Source organism: Pipistrellus kuhlii, unplaced genomic scaffold, assembly GCF_014108245.1.
Source record: "Pipistrellus kuhlii isolate mPipKuh1 unplaced genomic scaffold, mPipKuh1.p scaffold_m20_p_2, whole genome shotgun sequence".
NCBI classification, from domain to species: Eukaryota; Metazoa; Chordata; class Mammalia; order Chiroptera; family Vespertilionidae; genus Pipistrellus; species Pipistrellus kuhlii.
The window spans coordinates 52,377,068-52,401,209 of NW_023425515.1; the positions used below are offsets into that span (position 1 = coordinate 52,377,068).

At 39.9% G+C, this 24,142-nt stretch overlaps 1 protein-coding gene across 9 annotated transcripts in view; it reads right to left on the reverse strand.

Moving 5' to 3' along the window:
• Positions 1–329: 329 nt before the first annotated feature.
• STXBP5L (syntaxin binding protein 5L) overlaps positions 330–24,142 on the reverse strand; it is a 165,086-nt gene continuing 141,273 nt past the window's right edge. For all 9 annotated transcript variants that reach the window (XM_036448297.2, XM_036448292.2, XM_036448295.2 and 6 more), the window contains 7 exons: positions 23,577–23,816; positions 16,186–16,546; positions 14,226–14,391; positions 10,801–10,912; positions 6,419–6,639; positions 2,381–5,907; positions 330–2,146 (listed from right to left, as the gene is read on the reverse strand). In XM_036448297.2, coding sequence (XP_036304190.1) covers positions 5,866–5,907; positions 6,419–6,639; positions 10,801–10,912; positions 14,226–14,391; positions 16,186–16,546; positions 23,577–23,816 — 1,142 coding nt within the window. In that variant the 3' untranslated portion in view covers positions 330–2,146; positions 2,381–5,865. The remainder of the gene's footprint in view (positions 2,147–2,380; positions 5,908–6,418; positions 6,640–10,800; positions 10,913–14,225; positions 14,392–16,185; positions 16,547–23,576; positions 23,817–24,142) is intronic.

Sequence of the window (24,142 nt, forward strand, 5' to 3'; positions counted from 1 at the left end):
ATAAGGACACATATGTAATACCTTAATCAATAAGAAATTTTAAAAAGTTTACATATTTTCCAATTTGATAATAATTTTGAATGGCTATTTCTATTCTTTTTGAGTTTAGGGAATTTGTATTTTGTTTTATTCCTTTGTTGTTGTTTTTTAGTTCAAATATATATTATGTACATTGCTCCCCCACCCATCTCCCTGCCTTTTAAAAATAATTATAATTTGTAAGACTATGGTTCATGGTGTTGCAAATGAGGGTCTTACCACTGTCCATATTTAGTCTTGACAAAAATCATCAGTAGTTCATCACATCATAACATAAGAGAGCATCTATGTACAAACATATACAATTTTATTGATATCTCTACAGACTACAAGAATTTTAAGTATAGTCACAATTGCTGAGTGAAACAGAAAAATAGTATTTTGTCATTTTCTGAAAAGATGCAAAAATTCTGAGGATGAAAGAAAGATACATCAATGATATCATCTGTTTCTTATTTCCTAGAATAAAACATCACATAATTAAGTACTAAAAATTATAGGTTATTAAAGATTTTGATCCTGTGTACACTTGTCCATAACCACCACCTAGTTTACTTTCTGACTTTGCAGTTGAGAAGGGCGGGCCAGTTCCCGGGGGAGCAGTAGGAGAGAAGTCTTGTGAGTGTTCTGAATGTTGTTGCCTTGGCTAGGCAGACTCTCCCTTTCTGGAGGTGAAAGCCCTCTTTCAGGGCCCTGGAGGCCAGATGTGAGTTATAGGCCTTCTTCTCCCTTTAAATGCATGTCCAGTTACTAAGAAAATGAATCCAAGTGGTCCTCGGAGCTAACAATGAAAAAGGAAGAATTGTTCTCCCTCCTTGCTAAGACCACGTCCAATAAAATACACCTATAGCAGAACTGTTACCTGGTATCCATCTCTCCTCCAAATGATGAGTGAGTAATAAATCTGGACCTGGTTTGGTAAGACTGTTTGAGTACTTCCACTTTGAAACTACTGAGAGTTGGTTTTCCATGTAGCTTTACATGCTGTTGATTTTCTCATTATTTCTGATATTTTGTGATGTCACATGTAGAAGATAATCGAAACCTAGATGTTTGAATCGGAATAATTACTGGCCAAGTTGCATAGGAGATCACAAAAGAGCTAAGAGTTAATGGGGCGCTGGCTGGTCAGAAATGTGCACAAAACGTTTGTTTTGGGTTGTGACACAAAAGGAATATGAATCCAGCTGACACCGTATCTCCTACATCCGGCCTTCCCTGGCCCCTTGGAAGTGGGGCTTGGACACCAACCAAGGTAGACAAATATTTCTTCCTGAATTGGCCATGGGGCAGTGGTCATCAGCCTTGGCTGGACACTGAAACCACCTGGGGGCTTTAAAAATACTGATGTTTGGTTCCCACTCTGAGAGACTTCAATATCATTGGGAATTTTAAAAACTCCTCGGGTGATTCTTATGTACAGCCAACTCCCTACACTCTGGCTTCCATGTCCCTTCCCACTCCACCCCAATTGGCACTTCCTCCTCTTTTCCCAAGTCAGACCTTACCTATTCTGCTTTTCATCTTTACAGGGTTATGCTGTCTGCAAATACATACACTAAACCTGTTATGTGACACCCAGGCTCCCAGGGACGATGGCATCCAAATACACAACTTACTGGCAAGTATGTCTAGCACGTGGGCCAGTGAGTGTGAGGTGGTATCTAGTCAAAAATGAGGCTGAGGCTGTAAGGACAGAGGTGAGGACACTGCGGAGGCTCCTCGTGTCCCTCTCCGGATGCAGAGCCCGACGGGGATGTCTGACTGCTCTGGCATGGCCCTTTCGGAACAAAAGCGGTCAAGTCCCCATGTCCTCCCACCCACAGGGGCAGCTGTACCCACACAGGTTTGCTCCTGGTTGTCCCAATGATCCTACACCAAGGAGAACATTTTTAGTTCACTTTTCTAGACCCTCTTCCTTTTCCCTCTACCAAACATTTTATAACCAAGTATCTCAAAGAGCTAATCTTAATTTTCTTTTTCAAAGTCAAGGTCCTCCTTTATTCAGATAGCAGATAGATGGTACCTTTAAAGCTAGTCACATGGGTCACATAAAAGGAACCCAGCAGCAAACTATTAATAGAAGGAACACCCTTCTAACCAATCCCTTAAGATCTTTGAGTAAGGTGACCAGACGTCCCGCTTTTGGTGGGACAGTCCCGATTTTTAACAATTTGTCCCGCATCCCTAGGCATTTTTTTTTTTTTTTAAGTCCCGATTTTTGGAAAGAATAATCGGGACTTCTTTAAAACACTGCGGGACACAGGACAGATTGTTAAAAATCGGGACTGTCCCACCAAAAGCGGGACGTCTGGTCACCTTATCTTTGAGGGCTAGAGACCTGGATCCTAATTTATTAGCTGTATCATTCAAATGCCATAGAAAAGATCTGAAAAAATGTCTGTGACTGAATTACCGGGAAACAGCTCAGTCCGTTCTGCCACTGTCCTGCCAGAGTTAGTCAGACAACGACCCTGCTGGTGACTGGGCCACTAACTCTGGGTCTCAGAGACGTGCAGAAAGCAAAACCAGTAGTCCTGCTTTTGTGGAGGATTAAAATAAATGACAAATCAGTCATCCTTCCCTCCTAGCTCCAGGACAAGTGGACCATTTCATGATAAGTGTTATTGCTTATTAGAACCAGGAAAACAAACGCGTCTAGGTTCCCAACGATGAAGGGGGTGCAGAGGCCCGTTTTCTCCTGGGATAACAAGAAGGGAGTCAGAGGGGTGGAGGGCAACTTGGAGAGGCTGTGGTTTGCAAACCTCATTTTCCAACGCCACCTTAGCAGAGAGAATGTGACAACTAAGGCTCAGAGTCGTTTGCTCTGTCTTTGTCTAGTTATTAGGAGTATTTTTCTTATGCTCTAAGACAGAGGCAAGACATTTACACAGTTGTGAGAGATGTGAAGAATTACATGGATCAATAGTACTCGTTTGCCAAAGATAATGATGCTGATGCTGTGTATGTGTGTGTGTATGTGTGCGCGTGCGTGCGTGCACACATGTGTGCTAAGGTGAGTGCAACAGAAATGTTCAAAGAGAAAATCACATCCACATTAGATTCTTGTTATTGCTATCTCTTTGCATTATAAAAATTATTTTGATACAGTAAAACCTCATTAATTTGTATTCCACTAATCAGGAGTTTGTGGGATAAAGTTACCCTTACCTTATTGTAGGGGCTTATATAAACAATATTGAAAGATTAATTTAAAAAGAACCTGTTCTTTTCAAGCATTTCAGAAGCACCTGTTTACTTCCAATTGTGCTAATTATAGACTTTTTATCTATTCGTTAAAGCCAGAGTTTTAAGCACTTCTGTGAAATGCTATGCTTCCTTTTTTGGTGTTTTCTCTGTAGGCTTTAAAATATTCTGTAACTGTTGTTTTTTACTGACTCATATAAGCTTTCTTCAAAATAGGATTTTATTGCATATGAACCACACATGTAATTTTGGATATAATAATTTATCTTAAGACACTGTGCACTTATGATGTTTAATTTTATACTAGACATATATTACATATTCACACTTAACCTGTCCTTAAATGATGTAGAACAGTGGCTCTCAATTGGGAGCAGTTTTGGCAATGGCTGGAGACATTTGTGATTGTCATTACTCAGGCGTTGCTCCTGGCATCTGGTGGGCAGAGACCAGGGTTGCTGCTGAACATCCTAAGGTGCAGAGGACGGTCCCCACAATGGAGAGTGAGTGGACAGTAGCCATGGCTGAGACATCCCAACACAGGCCAAGTTAATCAGATCTTACTGGGGACTTCAGAGATAGTGTACTTAGTGCCACTTTGGAGTGAATTTCATTGTTCCTAAAATTAATATTTTAGTCTTTTAAAGTTTTTTTTTTTTAATATAGAAATGATAAAATATTTGTTCAGAAAACTGGGTCCTTGAAAAAGATGGTACAAGTAGTTCCAATGTTTCCCAAATCCTGGTCTCAAGTTTCTTTAACATTTTTACTATATCATTTTATGTATTGTGTTGCATTTTGAAGTCTGATTTCATTACCCTAACTGCTCACAGGACTCTGGAGAGCTTCATGGAGAGGCTTTCATGAGACATTGGGCGAATTCAAGGAGTCTGAGAAACGCTATCCTGGCATACATTAGCTGACTCTTTCAATCATCTTGGCTCTTCTCAAAATGACTAAGAACAATTAAAGGAAGTAACACTTCACATTCCCTAAAGATTTTTTAAAATCTTTTTTAAAAAAACCCAAGAAATACTATTTTTGGCTATTAAAAGAACCTGACTTCAGGGAAATGCTGAATTCTTAAGACACAAATGTACATCTTGTAAGATCTTGATTAATCAAAATTAAATAAGCCAAACCCATTATTATTATTATTATTAAACCTGCATATACTCTTTTGACTTCCAACCTCATGTTAAATAATGACAGCAGGTGTGCTTCTTTTGTTTTGCCTCAAGTTGTCATCTGTTGAGTTATGATAGATGCCTTTTGTCATGTGAAGGATGGTCTTTATTTCATGATGAAGACATTTTTAAATAAAGAATAGGTATTTGGTATCTATTGACAATAACCCTCTACTTTATATCACTTAGTCTAATGAACGGCAGAATTATTGGTTTTGTATCAATAAACTCTCTATGTATTTCTGTTGTGCATAATGGTGACTAAGGTAGCAAAAACACCACTATATTTTATAAAGATTATTGAACCAAAATTATTTCCTAATGAAAGCCCTTGTTAATCAGAAATGTAAGAAATCAGAATTCCTTTCCCAAAACATTAACTGAGGTTTTACTGAATCACGTTGAAGAGAAGGACCAGTTTGGTCTCTGAGTGTCCGGCTGCAGGAGCACCTTTGGATTGCAGACCCGCTGGGCGTGAACAGTAATATACTGTGTAACCGGCAGACAAGGACACCAGTGGAGCACTGAGACTACCACCTCAGAAACGGAAACCAGAGGGTGTGAAATCAGTCCTCCACGCTAAATGCATTGTGCCTAGAATCAGTCCAGTTTCCCAAACCTATCAGTCAGCTCCCCTGCAGAGAAAAACCAGCTGGAAAATGCTTTGCGGTGTCCCAACCCTGCATGGTTTGTGACTAAAAATGGCAACTTGTTCTGAAAGTGATAGAAATGGAAATAATTGTGTCAGAGATAATTTACTGTATTGGCAATACTTGATTATGACCAAGAACTGTGAATGATATATTATGAGTGAGAGGAAAGTCAATCAGATGCTTGCCACCAGAATTCAGTCATGTTTTAGTCTAATGAAAGTTATAGATGAGAAGAAAATTTTGGTTTTGTTTTCCTTTTCAGTTGAATGGTAAATGTACTAGAAGTGCACTGATAACTTCTAATGCAGATTTTTTAAATTGCGGGATGTGGCCCAATTTATAAAAATAGTTTACCATTAATCTTTTTTTCTTCTGTCACAACATGCTTTTTTTCTTTTCCTCTTAAGATGTTAATTTATCATGCAAAGGTTTTTTTCATTAAGTGCATTAATGCTTTTTGTTTGTACAGGTTTTTTTTTCAAATCAGGAGGACTCCCCGTAGTTCCTAAATGTAGATCCTTAGTCAATGGCATGCCAAGACGACAGCTCCATTCCACGGGGGAGACGGCAAACGCAGCCATACCTCGGGGTTCTGGCCAGGGTTCCAGCCTTCCGGTTGTACAGTGTCTCTGACAAGTCTCTCTCGCGGTAACTTCAGATGGGCTGTAACGGACGTTTATAGAAGAAACTGGCTTCTAGCGGTTGAATGGTGATGCTGGGAATTAAATTTGGTTTCCCTGAATAATGGTTTCTCAAAGCAGTCACAGCTTCTGTAGAAGTTAGAATTGGTACCATTTCTTATCCTTGTATTTCAGCATTAACTGCAAAGAAAAGTAACCGGGAGATGTTAATAAAAAATAAAAATAAAAATCTTAGAAAGTGTTCATCAAGCAAGCTTATATTGAGTTAATCATGAATATCTCAGTAAATCTTAAAACTAATAAAACCTCCTTTACTTTGTAAAATAATGACAAAGTCTTTTCTTAGAAAAACAAACCAAGCTGTAAATACTCGGCTGACCAGAAGTAATTTTCAGAGACTCAGACAACAGGGGAGTGCGGGGCCTGGGCTTGCTCTGAGCTCCCGGTGGCAGCAGATGCACAACGTACAGCGTCTCAGAACCAGTGGGAGATGTCCTCCCAGGCCGTCCCCACGATAACGGAGTGTCATGAATTACAGCATTTTAAAAAGGATTTTCCTCCCAAGTACTGAGGGACCGTAGTGGGACCCAGGATGACTTAGCATGAGTGGCATCTCTGCGTCAGCTGTCTTGTGCCGGGCCTAAATGTGTAAAGTCATCACGGTGTGGAGACGCCCACGTTACTGAGTTACCTCGTGTGCGTGCTTGGAAAACGCCTCCGCGCTGGTCATCATGCCCGCCGTCTTCTCCTCCAGCTCCCCCAGCCTCTGCCCCCGCTCGTCCAGCGCGATCCTCGCTCGGGTCAGCTCCCCCATCACCCCGCCCGCAGCGCCCTTCATCCCCTCTATGCTGCCGGGGCCGGGGATGTGCTGGGCCAGGCTGCGGGACGCTTTTCCTGCCGCCGCCTCCCCGACTGGGAGTTCCAGCCAGAAGGACAGAAAACATTGGTCAGTCACTCAAACAGTGGCAGTCAAGTTTATTACCAAAGCACTTATATAAGTCCTACTATCACGCTTCTCCAGTAAGAGACAGACGTATCTGACCCTGTCATTGCACTTCAAGAAAAATGCCTATGAAGGAGGCCGAGAGCATTGTTTCCACATCCCTGTGTGTGTGTGTGTGTGTGTGTGTGCGCGTGCGTCACACAATATGTCCTAATCACATTTTTTTTGGTTATTTTTAAATTACAGTTGACATACAATAATACATTAGTTTCAGGAGGTACAACATAGTGATTAGACATATATATACTTTATGGAGTGATCACCCCTAATAAGTCTAGTACCCATCTGACACCAGGCATGGTTATCAAATGCTATTGACTATTAATATATTCCCTGTGCCGTACTTTACCTCCCCGTGATGGTTTTTGATAACTGGCATGATAACTGGCCATTTGCATTCTTAATCCCTTCATCTTCTTCGCCCAACCCTCTAAACCCCTCCCTTTCGGCCATTACCAATTTGTTCTCTGTATCTGTGAGTTTGTGTTTTATTTGTTCGTTGTTGTTGGTTTTTTGTTCATTTTGTTTTTTTAGTTGGCTGCTGCTTGTTTGGGTTTTTGGACCTTTGACAGGTTTGGGGAAAGGTGGGGGTCTTGTGTGGAGGAGCCACTGGAAGAGGCTGGGCCAGGCAGTGAGCTAAATGGGAGGGGGTCAGGGATCACCGTGCTGGGTGAACAGTGCCAACCTGGCTCATGGGGGAACACAGCCTTGGTGCCCCCTGCACTGGTGGCGGGGAGGGAGGGGAGCTCCGCAAAGGATCAGATGCAGCAGCCAGGCCCTGTCCCTGGAGCGCTGCTCTGGCCCTACCCCCCCAGCCTTGCATTGAAGTTATGAACTTCGCTCCTCCCTGCTGCCCCCGGAGCTTTCCAAGGTGCTGCTCCTGTGCTGGAAATTGGGGTTTATGAGTTTTTGAGTGAGTCTGTGTAACAAGCAACTTGAGGTTCTCCGCAGTCTCCAGGAGCCCCCTGCCCCTCCCAGATGTGACCCCCAGCTCCTCACAGCCAGATGTTACGGGGACCTTTCTTCCTGCTACTGGAGCCCTGAGCCAGGGAGCCCCGTGTGAGGACAGACCTGATCCTCAGGGGCCTTCATGTCTGAGAATTCCCTTTAGATTCCAGTCACCACACTGGGGGTGTGGGACTGCCCATCGGAGCCTCGGCCGTCCTACTGGTCTCCATCGGTGTCTTTATATTCTTAGTTCCAGGGATTCTGCTCAGCTAGTCTTCAGGCGGTTCTGTAATCTCTTTGTAATTTCAAGGTGATCATGGGAGGAGGTGAGCAGGGTTTGCCTACTCTGATCCTGACAGGTATCAGGATAATTGTATCCTTGAGGTTGCTGAATTGGGGTATTCACAGCATATGTGAACTCACATTAGTGTCTGTTCCAATCACAGGTCTGTTCTTTTTTTTAAATTTGGACCCAAGTGTTCATTCCAGTGTTCTCTGTTTATCTTGCTATCAGCCTTTATAGGTCTCAGTTGTTGTTTTTAAATCTCTCTCTCTCTCACTGTGTGTGTGTGTGTGTGTGTGTGTGTGTGTGTGTGTGTAAATACTAGAATATGGAGTATATGCATGATGGGCATTAATATAAATATGATGTTTTCACAAAGGACTAACTATCATTTACAAAGCTCAGTTTCATTTAATTTTATGAAGTAATTTTTAAAAGTTGAAAAACAACTGTCTTGGTAAAACTTTATGAGCATTCCCAAAGAGGCAACATTAGGAATGGAATGTAGATCTATAAAAGGCTTATTGGAATATAATTCACATGCCATAAAGTTTTCCTTTTTAAGTGTATAAGTCAGTGGTTTTTATTGTATTCAAAGTTGTGCAACTGTCACCACTATCTAATTTTAGAACATTTCATTACCCCAAAGAATCGCCATAGCCATTAAACAGTCACTTCTTGCCTGGCAACTACTAATCTACTTTCTGTCTCTCTGAATTTCTCATTCTGGACATTTTATATAAATGGAATAAATCATATAATAAGTGACCTTTTTGTCCTCCTTCTTTAACTTAGCATGATGTTTTCAAGGTTCATCCATGTTGTGACAGATATCAAATTTCATGCCTTTTTATGGCTGAAGAATAAATATTGAATTGTATGGAAGCACCTAGATGTTTTGCCTAGGTAAAAGTTTAAAAGATGTTTTTATCTGCAAGATCAAATGATGATAAGATATTCTAGAAAAACTTATTTCCCCCACCCTTTTTTAAACCTTCCTCCCTTTGCCGAAGCCGGTTTGGCTCAGTGGTAGAGCGTCGGTCTGCGGACTGAAAGGTCCCAGGTTCGATTCCGGTCAAGGGCATGTACATTGGTTGCGGGCACATCCCCGGTAGGGGGAGTGCAAGAGGCAACTGGTCGATGTTTCTCTCTCATCGACGTTTCTAGCTCTCTATCTCTCTCCCTTCCTCTCTGTAAAAAATCAATAAAAAAATAAACCTTCCTCCCTTTTAGAAATCATTAATTTGTTCTCTATATCCATGAGTCTGTTCTTGTTTTGTTTGTTAATTATTTTTGCTTTTTAGATTCCACATATAAGTGAAATGACAATATTGTCTGTCTGACTTATTTTATTTAGCATATTACCTTTTAGGTCCATCCATATCATTATAAACTAGAGGCCTGGTGCATGAAATTCATGCTTGGGGGTTGTGTCCCTCAGCCCTATCTTCACCCTCACCAATATGGGACCCCTTGAGGGATGTGTGACCTCCTGTCACAGTCTTGGATTGTGAGAGGTATGTCCAACTGCCCGTGAAGGCCCGATCCAAGACTGCTGGCTCCCAATTTCTTACCTGCCTTTGCCTGATTGCCCTAAACCACTTCTGCCTGCCAGCCTGATCACCCCCTAACCACTCCCTTGCCAGCCTGATTGACATCTAACTGCTCCCTGGCCAGCCCAATTGCCCCTAACTGCCCTCCCCTGCTGACCTGGTCTCCCCCAACTGCCCTCCTCTGCTGGCCTATTCACCCCTAACTGCCCTCCCCTGCTGGCCTGATCGCCCTCAACTGCCCTCCCCTACTAGCATGGTCTTCCCCAACTGCCCTCCTCTGCCTGCCTGGTCACCGCTAACTGCCCACAATTGCCCTCCCCTGCAGGCCATCTTGTGGTGGCCATCTTGTGTTCACATGGAGGCAGCCATCTTTGACCACATGGGGGCAGCCATTTTGTGTCTTGGAGTGATGATCAATTTGCATATTACTCTTTTATTATATAGGATGGCAATATTTCATTCTTTTTTATGGTTGAGTAATATTTCATTATACATATATACCATATATACCATATCTTCTTTATCTAGTTATCTATTGATGAACACTTAGGTTGCTTCCATATCTGTATACTATAAATAATTCTGTAACGAACATAGGGATACACATGTGTTTTTAATTAGTATTTTTGTTTTCTTTGGGTAAATACCCAGAGTGGGATTGCTGGGTCATATGGCAGCTCTATTTTTTAAAGGAATATCTGTACCATTTTCCATAGTGGCTGCACAAATTTATATTCCCATTAACAATATACAATGAAAATACATTCTTGACTTCTTTCTAAAAATGTTGCCTAGCATCTTTCTACTGCTTTTTTATTACTGGTCATCAGGGTCTCAGTGGTAGATATTAAAATAATTTGTTCTGTAGTATTGATAAACCATGTGTTTGTTTCCCAGCAGTGGTTAATGGCAGGCAGGTTCAAAATGTTTTGTTGTTCTTGTTTTTTGTTTTTGTTTTTTTGTGTTTTGTTTTTTACACAGGTGTAACTGAATATCTTCATTCTTCATTGCAAACATGATCTACTTGCAAATGACACATCTGTTAGCTTACTCATTATTTGCATGAATTTTATGTACTATTTTTGTTAAACTATTTCCTACTATAAAGTGATCAACTTTATTCAGGTTTAATAAACAAAAATAATTTTCATAGCATAGAAGCAAAATAATCCACTCTAGAATTCAAAGTCATATATCATGTTAAGTCACACACACACACACACACACACACACACACCTTCTATTTTGCATTAATAACATAATCTTAGGATCAGGAGTTTACTCACAGAGCTCTTCTCTGTCAAAAGTTTGTCCACTTCCACCAAACAGTCCCTTTAGGAAACCTCTGTTTTGAGCTTCTGGTGTCTCTATGGGGGTAAACAAATCTCCCAGCATGTCCTGTACGTAATTCAAAGAAAAAAGCATTGGAGCAACTACAAAAAAATTAATATATCAAAAGATAACACTGTGGTTGTTAGAGCACATCATGAAAAGACAGTTTGCTTTCCATATTTTTCTGAGTTTGCTTTGCTCCCAGTCCTGTCTGTCATTCCCTCTCCTTTTCTTCTCTAGGAATTGCCATCCTAAAATTTTTATATTTCTGGGCTCTTATTTCCTTTACAATTAGAAAGCAGGGAAAGGTAGTATATTCACTTTAGGGTTAATTTCCACTTGGTCAATGACTATTAATCTAGACTTCTGATCTTTTTCAATTACTATAGCTTCTGCCTGACCTAGTCCCTCTCCTAAACAAGCATGAGTTCCCTATGAAATGGGAAGCCTGTGGTGGTATGTGGGGAAAGGTTGGATTTGTTTTTATATCAAGTACAAGATTATGAAATGGCTCAAGATAATTTAAAGGAGTCAGATAGGCAGCTATTGCATGGTGAGGCACAGTTGAATTGTTCTCAATGTGGTGTGCTTTAGTGACTGGAGAAAAATCTTGGAAATACAGATGCTCAGGCTTTACTCCAACACACTCAATCAGAATCTACAAAAATGCGCTGTGGTTATCTCTACTTCATACTTGTTCTCTAGGTCTTTCTAACGCAGGTCAAAATTTGAGAACTATCAATGTGGGGGAAGGGACTTCAACCACAAGTCAGATCTGTGTCCTAATGCCAGCTTGTCTAGGAGTTTGCTATATGACTTCATCTCCCTCAGCAGACTTGAGCGCTCCTCCCTAGTCTTTTCTTTTTGGAATTGACAGTGCACCATCTATCCAGTTTCCCAAGCTAGAAACCCAGGAAGAGTTATTAATTCCTTCCTGCCCCTCACTCCTACCGCTAATAATCGTCCAATCCAACTGATTACACTTCTTAGCTATTGAATCTGCTAACTTTCTCCATCCTCACTGCTGGCTGCCTCATTTCAAGCCACTGTTATTTTTAACCTTAATTATTTTTTAAAAGCCTCCTAATTGCTCTCCCCACCTTCAGTCTTAATTCCTCAAAACCAATGGCTATACTACTGCCAGAATGCTATTGTAGTTTCAATAAACACTTTGCTAAATCTTTTAAATGACTTCCTGTTTCCCTTAGGAGAAATACCCTTGGGATAAAAGGAGCTTAAAGGTGATCCAAGCTCTATTCTTGACTAATTCTCCAGCACCATCCTCACTCTTCTGACTTCCCAACTCTGAACTTTGTTGGCAGTTTCCTAAGCCTTTGGGCTTTGTGTGGCACTACTCTGGCAAGAATATCATCACCTTTTCCACCCCAGCCGCCATTCCCATGGGGAACTCCTCCTCACCCTTCTCATGATTTTTAACTGCCCACTTCCTCTTTTCATCAGCCCAGGTGCCCTATAAATGTCTCCCCAGTACCGGCTCAGCCATCTATAGGCAGCATTTCCACAGAGTACTGTGCTTGTCTCCCTCCACTCTAGCACAGCGTTTTTCAACCACTGTTCCGCGGCACAGATGTTGCCTGGTGTGCCATAGGTGCAGACAAGACAAGAATTTTATAATTTTTCACTATTTTGTTTACTTAATATTTCATAATAAAGTCATTATAAAATACTTTCTTTGTGTTTATTTGATTCCTATTCAAGAGAATTACTTTATATATAGTCAATATAGGCACAGAGTTAATTTTTTTAACATTTTCTAATGGTGGTGTGCCTCGTGATTTTTTTCATGAAACAAGTGTGCCTTTGCCCAAAAAAGGTTGAAAAACACTGCTCTAGCAGATAGGACTCACATCTTGTTTATGACTATACTAGTAGCCCTGCACAGGAATCTGTTCACCAGTAGCTCCCCCGCCCCCTGCCCCTCAGACCCCCTCATAGCTTGCTGCCCTGTCCCCTCCTGTAGCTCTCCACCACACGCTTGTAGCCAGTAGCTCACTGCTGCCTTCCTGTAGCTCTCCACCTGCTGCCCTGCCCTCCTGTAACTCCCTTTGCCCCCACTCCCACCCCCCTCATAGCTTGCTGCCCTGCTCCCTCCTGTAGCTTTCCGCTGCCTGATTGTAGCTCGCTGCCCCACCCTCACAGCTGATCTGAGATCTGGTCTTTAAGCAGTGAGCCATTACACTTCATGGCATAACAACCATTTGCATATTACATCTTTATTATATAGGATTCCTAGAGTCTAGCCAAGTATTAGGCATACAGAATCAACTCAGTAAGTGTTGAGTAATGATAATAACATTATTATTTATTTTAAAAACTTCCTATATTTCAGGCACTGTGCTCAGTGCTTTATATGAATTCCTTCTTAATTATCACACAATGCTCTAAGGTAGGCTTAGTAAAATACCCACAGTCTTGCAAGTGGGCAAAATACACTCAAATAGCTTGGATCTTATACTCTTAAAACTCTGTGTTATAATGAATGGCTTTTAGTTTTCTTATTTGTAAAACGAGGGCATTGAACCAATAAAATTTCTAAGGTATTTTTAAATTTTTGTGATCACTTGTGCTTACCCAAGGTTACAAGGCTTTTATATTTATTCTGTATCTATGCTCTGCTTGGTGCTATGATCAAGGACAAATGCTCAGTTCTAACCCACAGAATAAGTATGTGTTTCTTTTGTATGGCTCTTAACCAAATTAAGTTTTCCTTTAAAAAAAAAAAAAAAAGTCCATGAACTCCCTGAATTGTATGAAAAGTTGTTGTGTGTACAGACACATCCTCCATCCTGGAGGGAGAGTTTATCATCTTTTAGAGCATTCTCCTCAGGTGAAAAAAACCCCTACAAAACCCAAAATTTAAAAATTAACCATTAATAAGCATAATCTTTACATTTTTCCTTCTACTTACTTTTTCTGAATATACCTAGAAACACATTTGGTAGGGTCACAGTGAGGAACATAATATTCGACATATTCTAGGAAAGGCATATTTATTGTCTGGCCCAATAATGTTTTAGCTTTTATTTTTAAAACAATGCTTTTTAAAAAAATATATATATATTTTTTTAAAAGAGAAAAAGGGAAGAGGGCAGAGAGGAAGAAAGAGAGAGAGAAACATCAACTAGATATGTGCCGCATCTCCCCCCTCCCCAAACACACATGCACTCTGACTGGGCATCAAACCTACAACCTGGGTATGTGCCCTAAGGGAATCGAACCCGCCACTTTTTGGTGTACAGGAAGACGGTCCAACCAGCTGAGCCATACTGGCCTGGACGGTATTTTAGTTTTTCTACATCTCTCTCATTCTCTCTTTTTACAACCACTCCAATGATTTTTTTTTTTGTGCCTTACTTACCTGTAGATTATCACACATTTCTTGGCTGTACGTTAACCGCTGAATTTCCGTAGGAGAGACCAGGTATAATGCCTGCCCTTCATTAGTAAAACAGAATGTCCGTGCTATCCTCATGTCTGTCAGTGGCAAATAATTAACATCCAACATTGGGCGAAGACTAGGCAGGCTGCATGGGGAAAAAGCAAATCCACATTTTATATTCATATTGTTAGCAGCTTTTTAATTTCTTAAAAGCTATACAGAAAAACAATTTTTATACCTCTATTTTGTGCTTGTTTCTTTTTAATCTCTTGAAGTCTCATGACTTTGACATAAAATTGTATACATAAAAAACCATGGGCACACTTCTATCTTAATCCATCTAGTACTTAGCAAATGTCTTTGAAGATCAAATTAAGTGAGTGGCCAGAAATTTCAGGATACTTTTTGCAGCATTTCACAGGTTTCTACAGTGTGGCTATATCTTTGGTTATGACAGAAACACTACCACTGGAAAGTGCCTGACTGCATACTTGGTCTTTTAAGGCAAAACTCCTGAGTTTGAGGAGGTTATGAGCTGATGGCGACATGGAGTGGGTCCAGGTCACTGTGCCTGGGAATGGAGTGGCTTTGTGCTCCATTTCTTTACTCCCTCAGCACACAGGAAATGGAAATTACCTATGACTACACTGAAGGCATGATTAATAAATATAAGCATGGCCAGGGCGGTAAGGGGATGAGAATAATACATGATAGATGAGAATTTGTACATCCAAATGAATATCACTCATCTCCTAGTATCCTACCGAAAGGCTATATGCCTATCCTAATATTATAGCCAATGTTTTCCCTTAAATTCATTTTTCTAAACAATGTCCCGTGGATACTGTTGCTCGAGCCAGTTTTACAAACTACTGAAGGAAATATCTCATTGCTTATAAATCACACCTCAAATACCAAGTGGAGAAAAATAAACTTGTAATTATATCTCAAGCTTTGAAATCATCCTACTAATTCCCATATGCACAATGATTTTAACTTATTCCAGATGATAAAACCAGTACTTTGAAAAAAAGTATTAATTTACCATCTAAAAATAGTTTGTAATTACAATTTAAACCCTAGAATCTTATCATATAAAATGAGACTTGAAATATGTGCTGTTGGAATATACTTTTCATGAGGTCATAGCAGTGTGCTGTCCAAGGTGGTAGCCACTAGCCACATGTGCCTATTGAGCAGTTGATATGTGGCTTGTCTGTATTGAGATGTTCTATAAGTGTACACTATATACTGAATTTCAAAGACTTAGTATGAAAAAAATTATTATTAAAAAGTATATGCTATGGCATTTCCAGTAACTAAATTCATTTGGCATATGAGTCCAAAACACACCCAGTTAAATAGAATCCATAATAGATTCATTCAAATTAATGTGTGGTGGTGGGGAAGAGGTTAATTCATTAACATGTGTAAAATAGTGGATGCAAATAATACTTTATTTTCTAGGTCCTAGAGAAGCTAAAAGAATCAAATTAAATTCTGTATGTAAAATTCTTATGTAGACTATGAAACATAGTAAAAATAACAGTTCACTTATTTTCCTTATAGTTTCTTTATCTTTAGGTTTCTAGTGCCTAGTATAGCTTCTGGGAGATAACCTAGGCTCAATAAATATTTGCTGAGTGAATGTGTGAGTGACTGGAAAATCACTCTTTCCCTAGATTTTTTTAACGTCAATTAAAATATATTTTTATTCACAATGCGAAGCATTTTTAGCAAACAAAACACCCAACCAAAACAAAAAATTAAAAAGCTAAACTCTTCTCAAATTGTAGAACAATAAGACATTCAAAAATACAATGAAACAAGGATTTCAGGTTGCTTCTTTATAACATCTTGCAGATTACACATATACTTCTCAGCATTGTACTTATTGGCACTATTGTGATTACAGATAATTTATAAAGAAGGCAAGTACCTCATTATCATGATATGCCCATTGGCACAAAAGCATGCCAAGCAGGCACTGTTACACATGACCACCACATCAGCTTGCAGTATAAAAGATGTCTCGGTGATGTTATGAACATAAAGGCAAGTCTGAGAAGGCAGTGAGAAAACTTTGGCTTGTTTTTCTGAGCAGACGATTGTATACTGATGATCTCCTACTTCCTGTGACAGAGAGGGGCAGTTCATGACCAACTTCCTTCTCCAAGATTTTTCATTTTCATCTGTGCTGTTTGGGTCCCTCCAAACTTCATATGGTGGCTGCATTAATCCGCCAGTTCTATCCATACAGGAGAATGTTAGCACAGCTCCTTTCAATGAGAGGAATGTACCTGTAAAAAATAATTTTATGTCATTGGCATGTAAAATTCTTTCTAAAATAGCTGTTATTCATCTATGGGCAATAAATGTTTTATATTATAATTTAAATCTATAGTAGATATAATATTGTATAGTATAGTATAGTATAGTATAATATATGAATGAGATTTGTGAGTCCATTAATTCCAACAACTTGCACACAGAGAATGTTAGTTCTGACAGGAGCCTAAGACATCAACTTGTTGTATGCTCTCAGAAGACTAATAAGAAAGTGGAGACCCAGAAAGATGATTAGACTTGGGCCAAGTCAAGTTAGTTGATTCCTAATCCAGTGGTCTTTCTTTATAACATATAGTCCCCCTTAAAATCCTTTCTTTAAAAAGCAATTTTCAGAAAATATATAATTTTTATTTATTGAAATAATTTCAACTGAAAAAATAATCATCATATCATCTGATTCCCTTTCTCTCATAGGCTTATTCACTAGGAAATGTCGTTTTCCTTCTTCTGAAATTGAGCACTCAGAATACATCTAGAGTGCATGCTAACAATGTTGATTATATGGAATAAAGCAAACTACCTTTGGCTCTTGGTCAGGCTAATCCATCTTTATGCTGAAGAGCGGTTTACTCACCTGCATTCTCCAAGTTGAATATCCAGGCCCGATTACTACCTGTGGGTAATTTTCACCTGTCCCAGTAGACAGGACAAAGCTTTGAAGGTAACTTGAAGATTGACCTTTTGACACTTCCAGACTCTCCCTTAAGCAGTGCCCTAGCAGCCTTCCCCCCCCCCCCAATGTTTTTTTTTAACACCATAGAGAGAGTAACAAGATTAATCAAGCTGACAGACTTCAGAAGTGTACAGAGGCATGAAAAAGGAAGGTGATACATAAAAATACATTCCATTTAGAAAGTACTTCATAGTTTGAAGTACTTAAAATTTATCACATTCAAATAACATTAAAACCAGAATGTGTGGCCTGTGAACGTCCTGCTAGGGAACTGAATAGGATAGGAGAGTAGGGACTTAGGCCTTCAGTTCAAGGGTCAGGGTATTAAAAAAAAAAAAATAGCTCTCCCAACCTTCCATGAAGAAAAAATAATTCCAAAGCCATAATAAATAATTAGAATTAATTTAGAATTGATCCTAAATTCGAATTGGTGCACCAGGCCTCTAGTAAGTGAGAGGGCAGGGCGGGGCGAGGATGAGCTCCCAACTCCGCCCCGTAGGGCGGAGTTATCCCTAGCCCTCAAAACCCCTGGACGGGGAGAAATTCGCGCTCTTCCGCCATGCTGCCGGCATGAGTGGGAGGAGCCCATTGCTAGCATGGTACAGGCTCTTTTGCTTATTGCATCGGACTCAGCTCCCTGGTGGTCCTTGGGGATCACGAAGTCTGGGCATAACGGTAAGACTAGAAGTGGCATTTAAAGTCATGAAGCTGGCTGATTTCATCTCGGGCTTGAATACAAACAGAAAACCAAAAAGATTGAGTATTTGTGCATTCTGACATTTTAAGTCCAGTGAAATGAGGAGGAAACAGTAAAGAGAACTAAAAAGGAAGGGTTAGAAATATAGGAAGAAAACTAGGTAAATAAAGTGTTCTGGAATTGAAGTGTTTTAAGGTAGAGACGATGGTAAATTGTGTATTGTGTTGCTGATATGTCAAGTAAGATATTGCTTGAGAACTGACCACTGGATTCAATAATGAGGTCAGTGATAACATATATGGAGATTTTTGCTGATTGATATGAGTGAAAGCTTGATCACAATGCAATCAAGAAAGAATGGGAGGTAAGAGATCAACCAAAGAACTTGTATCTATATAAGCATAATCAATGGACACAGACAATGGGGGAGGGAATATAGGCCAGAAGGGGGAAAGGGGATGGAGAAAGAGGAGTGGGGGCAGGCTGGGAGATAACAGTGGGGGGGAAAGGAGGGATATATGTAATACTTTCAACAATAAAGAATTAAAAAAAATGGGAAAATAAAATTGGAAACAGTGAATATAACAACCATTTAAAGGAGTTTTAAAGATAAAGAAGTGAAATGGGCATTACAAAAGAATAGATTTAAGAGAGGACTTTTTCCTCTTTAATGGAAAAAATAACAGCATGTTTGTATGCTGATCTCATAGAAACATTTATTATAATCAGAATTATACAATTATAAGTAATATAAATATGACATATAATTACAAAAAGGAAAAATTGCTGGATTGACTTTCTTGAGCAGAATCTAGTGTGCATGTGGAGAAATTGACCAAGTTAGGAGTTTACACAGAATAGTCATAAAAATAGGAGAGAATATAGGGACCAGGGAGAAACAGGTAGACAGGTTGGCAGATCTGGTGGTGGCAGCTATAGTTCTTACCTGTTTTAGTTTTCTCAGGGAAAGAGGACACACATTGTTAGCTGAGATTGAAAACAGTGGAGGAGGTACTGGAGGTTTGAGGAGAGTGGAGAAAATTGCAATTGTTGTTCAAGAGGCTAAGAGATAGTACGATTACCCAGCAACACAGGAGCCCATAGAAAGTTATCGACGATGTATTTCAAAACAAGACTATTAGTGTGGTTATACATTTTCCCCAGCCATATTCAGCTATACAGGTATAGAAATAGTAGGCAGAATTAAATTTAACCAGGATTTTGAGTAAGCTTAATATGCATGAGTGCTATTGTGATTTATAATAGGTATTTGGTCAGCATTACCAGTTGGGGCAGGGTCCTTTGGAATTTCCTAAGTGATGAGAGCTACACGGATGTCCTTTGTTATGTTAAGGAGCTGACTTTGGCCCTTGCTTTAGGGTGGAGGCTAGTTGCCAGGGGAACCAACCGTGATTCGAGGATCTGCCTGAGGTAGAGGGGCTGGAGATCAATAACCAGTGAATTCAATCAATTATACCTGTGCAGCGAAGCCTCCATAAAAACCAAAAGGAGGGGTTTGGAGAGCTTCCGGTGGGTGAAAAAGCGGGGGTGTGCGAGAGGCATGGAAGCTCTGTGACCTCCCCACTTACTTTGTCCTGGCATCTCTTCTCCTGGAAATCCACCTGTCTCCCCTCTTAATAAACTGGAAACAGTAAGTAACTAGTTTTTCTGAGTTCTATGTGCTGCCAAGAAGGGGTGTGTCCTCAGTTTTATAGCCGAAGCACAGGTAGTAACCCAGACTTGCGACTGGCTCCTGAAGGAGTGCGGGGGACAGTCTGATTCGACTGAACCCTTAACTTGTGGGACTGAGCCCTTAACTTGTGGGATCTGACATTATCTCCAGGATCAGACTTAAGTTAAATTATGGGACAACCAGCCAGGGTTGCAGAGAATTGCTTGTTGTGGGAAAAATCCCTCCATAACTCTGTAAGAAGTGCTGTGAGTGAGGCACAGGAAAAGCACAGGAGGAAGGACCAGGCTTTTCCTTACACAGGAGGAAGGAACTGCGGGCTTTTCCATTCCTGCCTGCGAAGTTGCATTTGCATGACCAGCATCACCTGGGAGCTTATTAAAAATGCAAATCCCTATCCTCCAGCCCAGACCTACTGAATCAGAAAAGCCAGAAGGCACCCAATAATCTGTGCTGTAACAGCTCCTGTTGATTCTGATTCCAGCCACAGCTATTGTCACTAGAATGGATACTCTCGAGATGCGTTCCCTCTAAAATTCAATAGTTTAGTGATCTCAAATTTCCATATCATAGAATTTATTTTTAAGATAACCAAGATAAACTTCTGTGAAAAGATTCCTTAGAAAAGAAGTGGGGTTTTCTTTGTGAAGAGGTTTTTGATTACTGATTCCTTCTCCTTAGTAGTTACAGGTCTGTTCAGACTTTCTATTTCTTCGTGATTCAGTCTTAGTAGGTTACATGTTTCTGGGAATGTATTCATTTCTTCTAGGTTATCCAATTTGTTGGCATATAATTTTTAATTCTATGGTATCAATTGTAATGGCTTATTTTTCATTTCTAATTTTATTTGAGTCTTCTCTTTTTTTTCTAGTGTAGCCAAAGGTTTGTCAATTTGGTTAACTTTAAAAACAACATCAACACAGTTCTCAATTTCACTAAAAAGTGAGCTAAGGACTAAAAGAATTGTGCATACGTACTTCTTTAAAAATTAGAAATGTAATAAAAATGTTTTATTGTGAAATAAATTTATAATTTAAAAAGTAATCCTATGTATGAGTTTGTTTCAGCTTTGTTGGCTCATTTTATTTTTTAGATTCCACGTAAGTGAAAACATACAGCTTTTGTCTTCCTCTATCTTATTTCACTCAGAAACAAACTCTTAAATGCAGAGAACAAACTGATGATTGTCAGATAGCAGAGTTTTGGGGGGTGGGTGAAAAGTAAAGGAGGGGACTAAGATATACAAACTGCCATTTATAGAAAAAAGTCATGGATATAGGGACTATAGTCAATAATATCATAATAATAACTATGGTGTCAAATGGTCACTAGACTTATGGTGATCACTTTATAAAGTATACAAATGTCAAATCACTAATGTACACTTGAAACTAATATAATGTATGTCAACTATAATTTAAAAATAAAATTTAAAATGATCCACATAGATTAACTTTTAAAATACAATGCATGTTATAGTTTGAATTGTACCCCCGCCCATTCATATGTTGAAACTATAAACCCCAGTACCTCAGACTGTGACTTTAAGATAGATTTTAAAGAGGTGATTAAGTTAAAATGAGGCTGTTAGGGGGCCCTAATTCAACAGACTAATGTCTTTCCAAGAAGAGGAGATTGGGACAGGCAGCTCCCAGGGTACATGCACACAGAGGGATGGCCGCCTGCACATCTGGGAGAGGCCTCAGAAGAAACCAACATTGCGAACACCTTAATCTTGGACCTCTAGCCTTCAGAAATATGAGAAAACAACTGTTGTTTAAGCCACATGCATGCATTTATGTGAATTTGCAACACTAGTAGAGAGAGCTATTCCACTTACAATCTATAATATTAAAAGTGCAATATGAAAATCGACCAGCCGAAAAGCAGAACAACCATCCAGAGGACCTTCTGGATGAAGCTGGGGATGTGAGGGCTGAGGCAGATGGGGATACGAAGGCTTTCTCTTGCATGGGTTCCCTGCACCGGGCATCTAGTCCTATATACTGAAAGCCTAATATGCTAAGTGTCTGGTCATCCAGTCAGCCATTCAATCAAAGTGTAATATACTAATGATATGCTAAGGCCACTCAACTGCTTGCTAATACGTGCACTGATGACCAGGAGGCAGATGCTCCAACTGGTAGGTTAGCTTGCTGCTGGGGTCTGGCTGATTGGGACCGAGTGAGATGGGCTGGACATGCCCTGGAGGCCTCCCGAGGTTCTTCTCTGGCTGACCAACCTCTTGCGTCCCTCCTTAGTCCCGATCGTGCACTGGTGAGGTCCCTCAGCCTGGCCTGTGCCCTCTTGCAATCTGAAACCCCTCAGAGGATATCAGAGAGCCAGTTTCAACCTGATCCTACAGGCCAGCCAAGGGACCCCACTGATGCATGAATTTGTGCAGTGGGCCTCTAATAAGTAATAATTCATGTATACGAATTTAGCACATCCAGTTAACTAAGAAAACACAACTTTATCTAACTTACTATATCATATATGTGTGTCCTTTTAAATTAAAATCCCTTATGCTATCTATACTAATAAAAACCTAGGTGGCCCTTGCGCCTCACATCATCATAAGATGGCCATCTCCAGCTGTCACAAGATGGCTGGCCCCACATCATCACAAGATGGCCAGAAGGGGAGGGCAGTTGTGGGCAAACAGGCTAGCAGGGGAGGGCAGTTGGGGGTGACCAAACTGGCAGGGGAGGACAGTTAGGGGTGACCAGGCCAGCATGGGAGGGCAGTTGGGGTGATCAGGCAGGCAGGCCAGCGAGTGGTTAGGAGCCAGCAGTCCTCAATTGTGAGAGGGATGTCCAACTGTCAGTTTAGGCCGGATCCCTGTCGGACATCCCCCAAAGGGTCCCAGATTGGAGAGGGTGCAGGCTGTGTTGAGGGACACCCCCTCCAGTGCACAAATTTCATGCACCAGGCCTTTAGTATATTAATAAAAAATTTTCTTACTTAAGAAATGTTTTTCAGATAACTTTTATCATAAATAGGAAAGAGAACAAATTAAAAAATATTAAAAAGAATAACAGGAGGAATCTCACTCATCTCTTCTTTGAATGAAAAAAAGGATAATTCAAGTAGGCAGAGAATACAGCATATACTTTGGGCAATAGGATAAAAAGGAAAGAAATTGTGTGAAGCAAGATGAGAAGTTTATCAAAGAAGTTATGCTGTTATTTTCTGAGTCTATTTTTAAATCATTGACCTTCTTTATCCATATCTTTGCCATTTATCCTATATTTGAGAGCTTTCCATGTCTTTGTCTTCCAAGACTGCTATTACATTTTAATTTTTATCATATTTTTTATTTACAAAAAGTTCTCTCTTCACCTCCAATTGTTCTCCCCTCCCCATTTTTGCTTCATAGATGCAATAACTTCTCTTCCCTGCCTCTAAGACACTGTTATATATATTCTGTTTGAATAAATGTTTTCTTCTCCTTTCATTTTCACTGTTTATTTCTATGCTCCATCCCCCCTTCTCCCCCCTGCCAGAGCCACCTCAGGTCAGATAATTCTAGTTTAATTGTTCTGAGTTCTTCAAGAATGATACAAAAACACTCATAGGCTCTGATCTGGCATGGAACTTTGGAGAAATACTTCAACTCATTAAAAATAACTTTTTTTAACTTTTGCATTGAGGTTTTTTTCAGTTCAGTGCTTCTCAGGAACTTCTTTTCCAAGGCACTGTTTAGGTTGGTTGTTCCATTTTACTACCATAGAAGTAGTTGTGCTATTTTACACTAAAGGAAAGGTAAGTTGCAATGACACAAATGTTGGAATAGTATATGACTTATGAAATTCTTAGTAGTTCCTATTATACAGAATACATCAATACAATGAATGTATTATAATACCTTATATCTAAATTTTAAAAAGTAGCAAAGAAGGAATGACTAAAAACTCTTACCGCTTGGCAATACCATGACTGGCTCTGTGAGTCTTTGTTCCTCTGCTGAAGGCAGGCTCAGGGGCATGATTAACACCATCCCCAGACTAGTTCCAACAAACAAACAAGGGGAGATGGTGGAGTCGTTTTTCCGAGCGAAGGACTCCATGAAGTACAGTGCTGTAATTGCTTCTTTTGAGTCTTTGTCAATACTGGAAATGCTAGAGCTTCTAGAACGACTATAGGAATTTTCTCGGCTGTCTGTGGAAATTTAAAGAACAAAAATTAATTTTTTTTCCAGAAAAAAATAAAGTCAGACTTAGTACATGAAAACCAAAATTATGAAGGGGACATAGAATTTTATTTTTTGTTAGCTGATCTGGAAGGCAGGCTATGCAGTTCACCAGGTTATTTTGAAGAGGAAGAGACTAACGTACAGAGTGCAAATAAAAAAATGTAAGCAGGGCTGGAACTAGAACTAGAACTTGACTCTTCAGTTCACCATGCTTTTCTCTCTACATCACTTCATATGTTAGTTGAAATTCTCTAATCTGGAAAAAAAAAATTTAGTCTAAATAGTCCAAGTT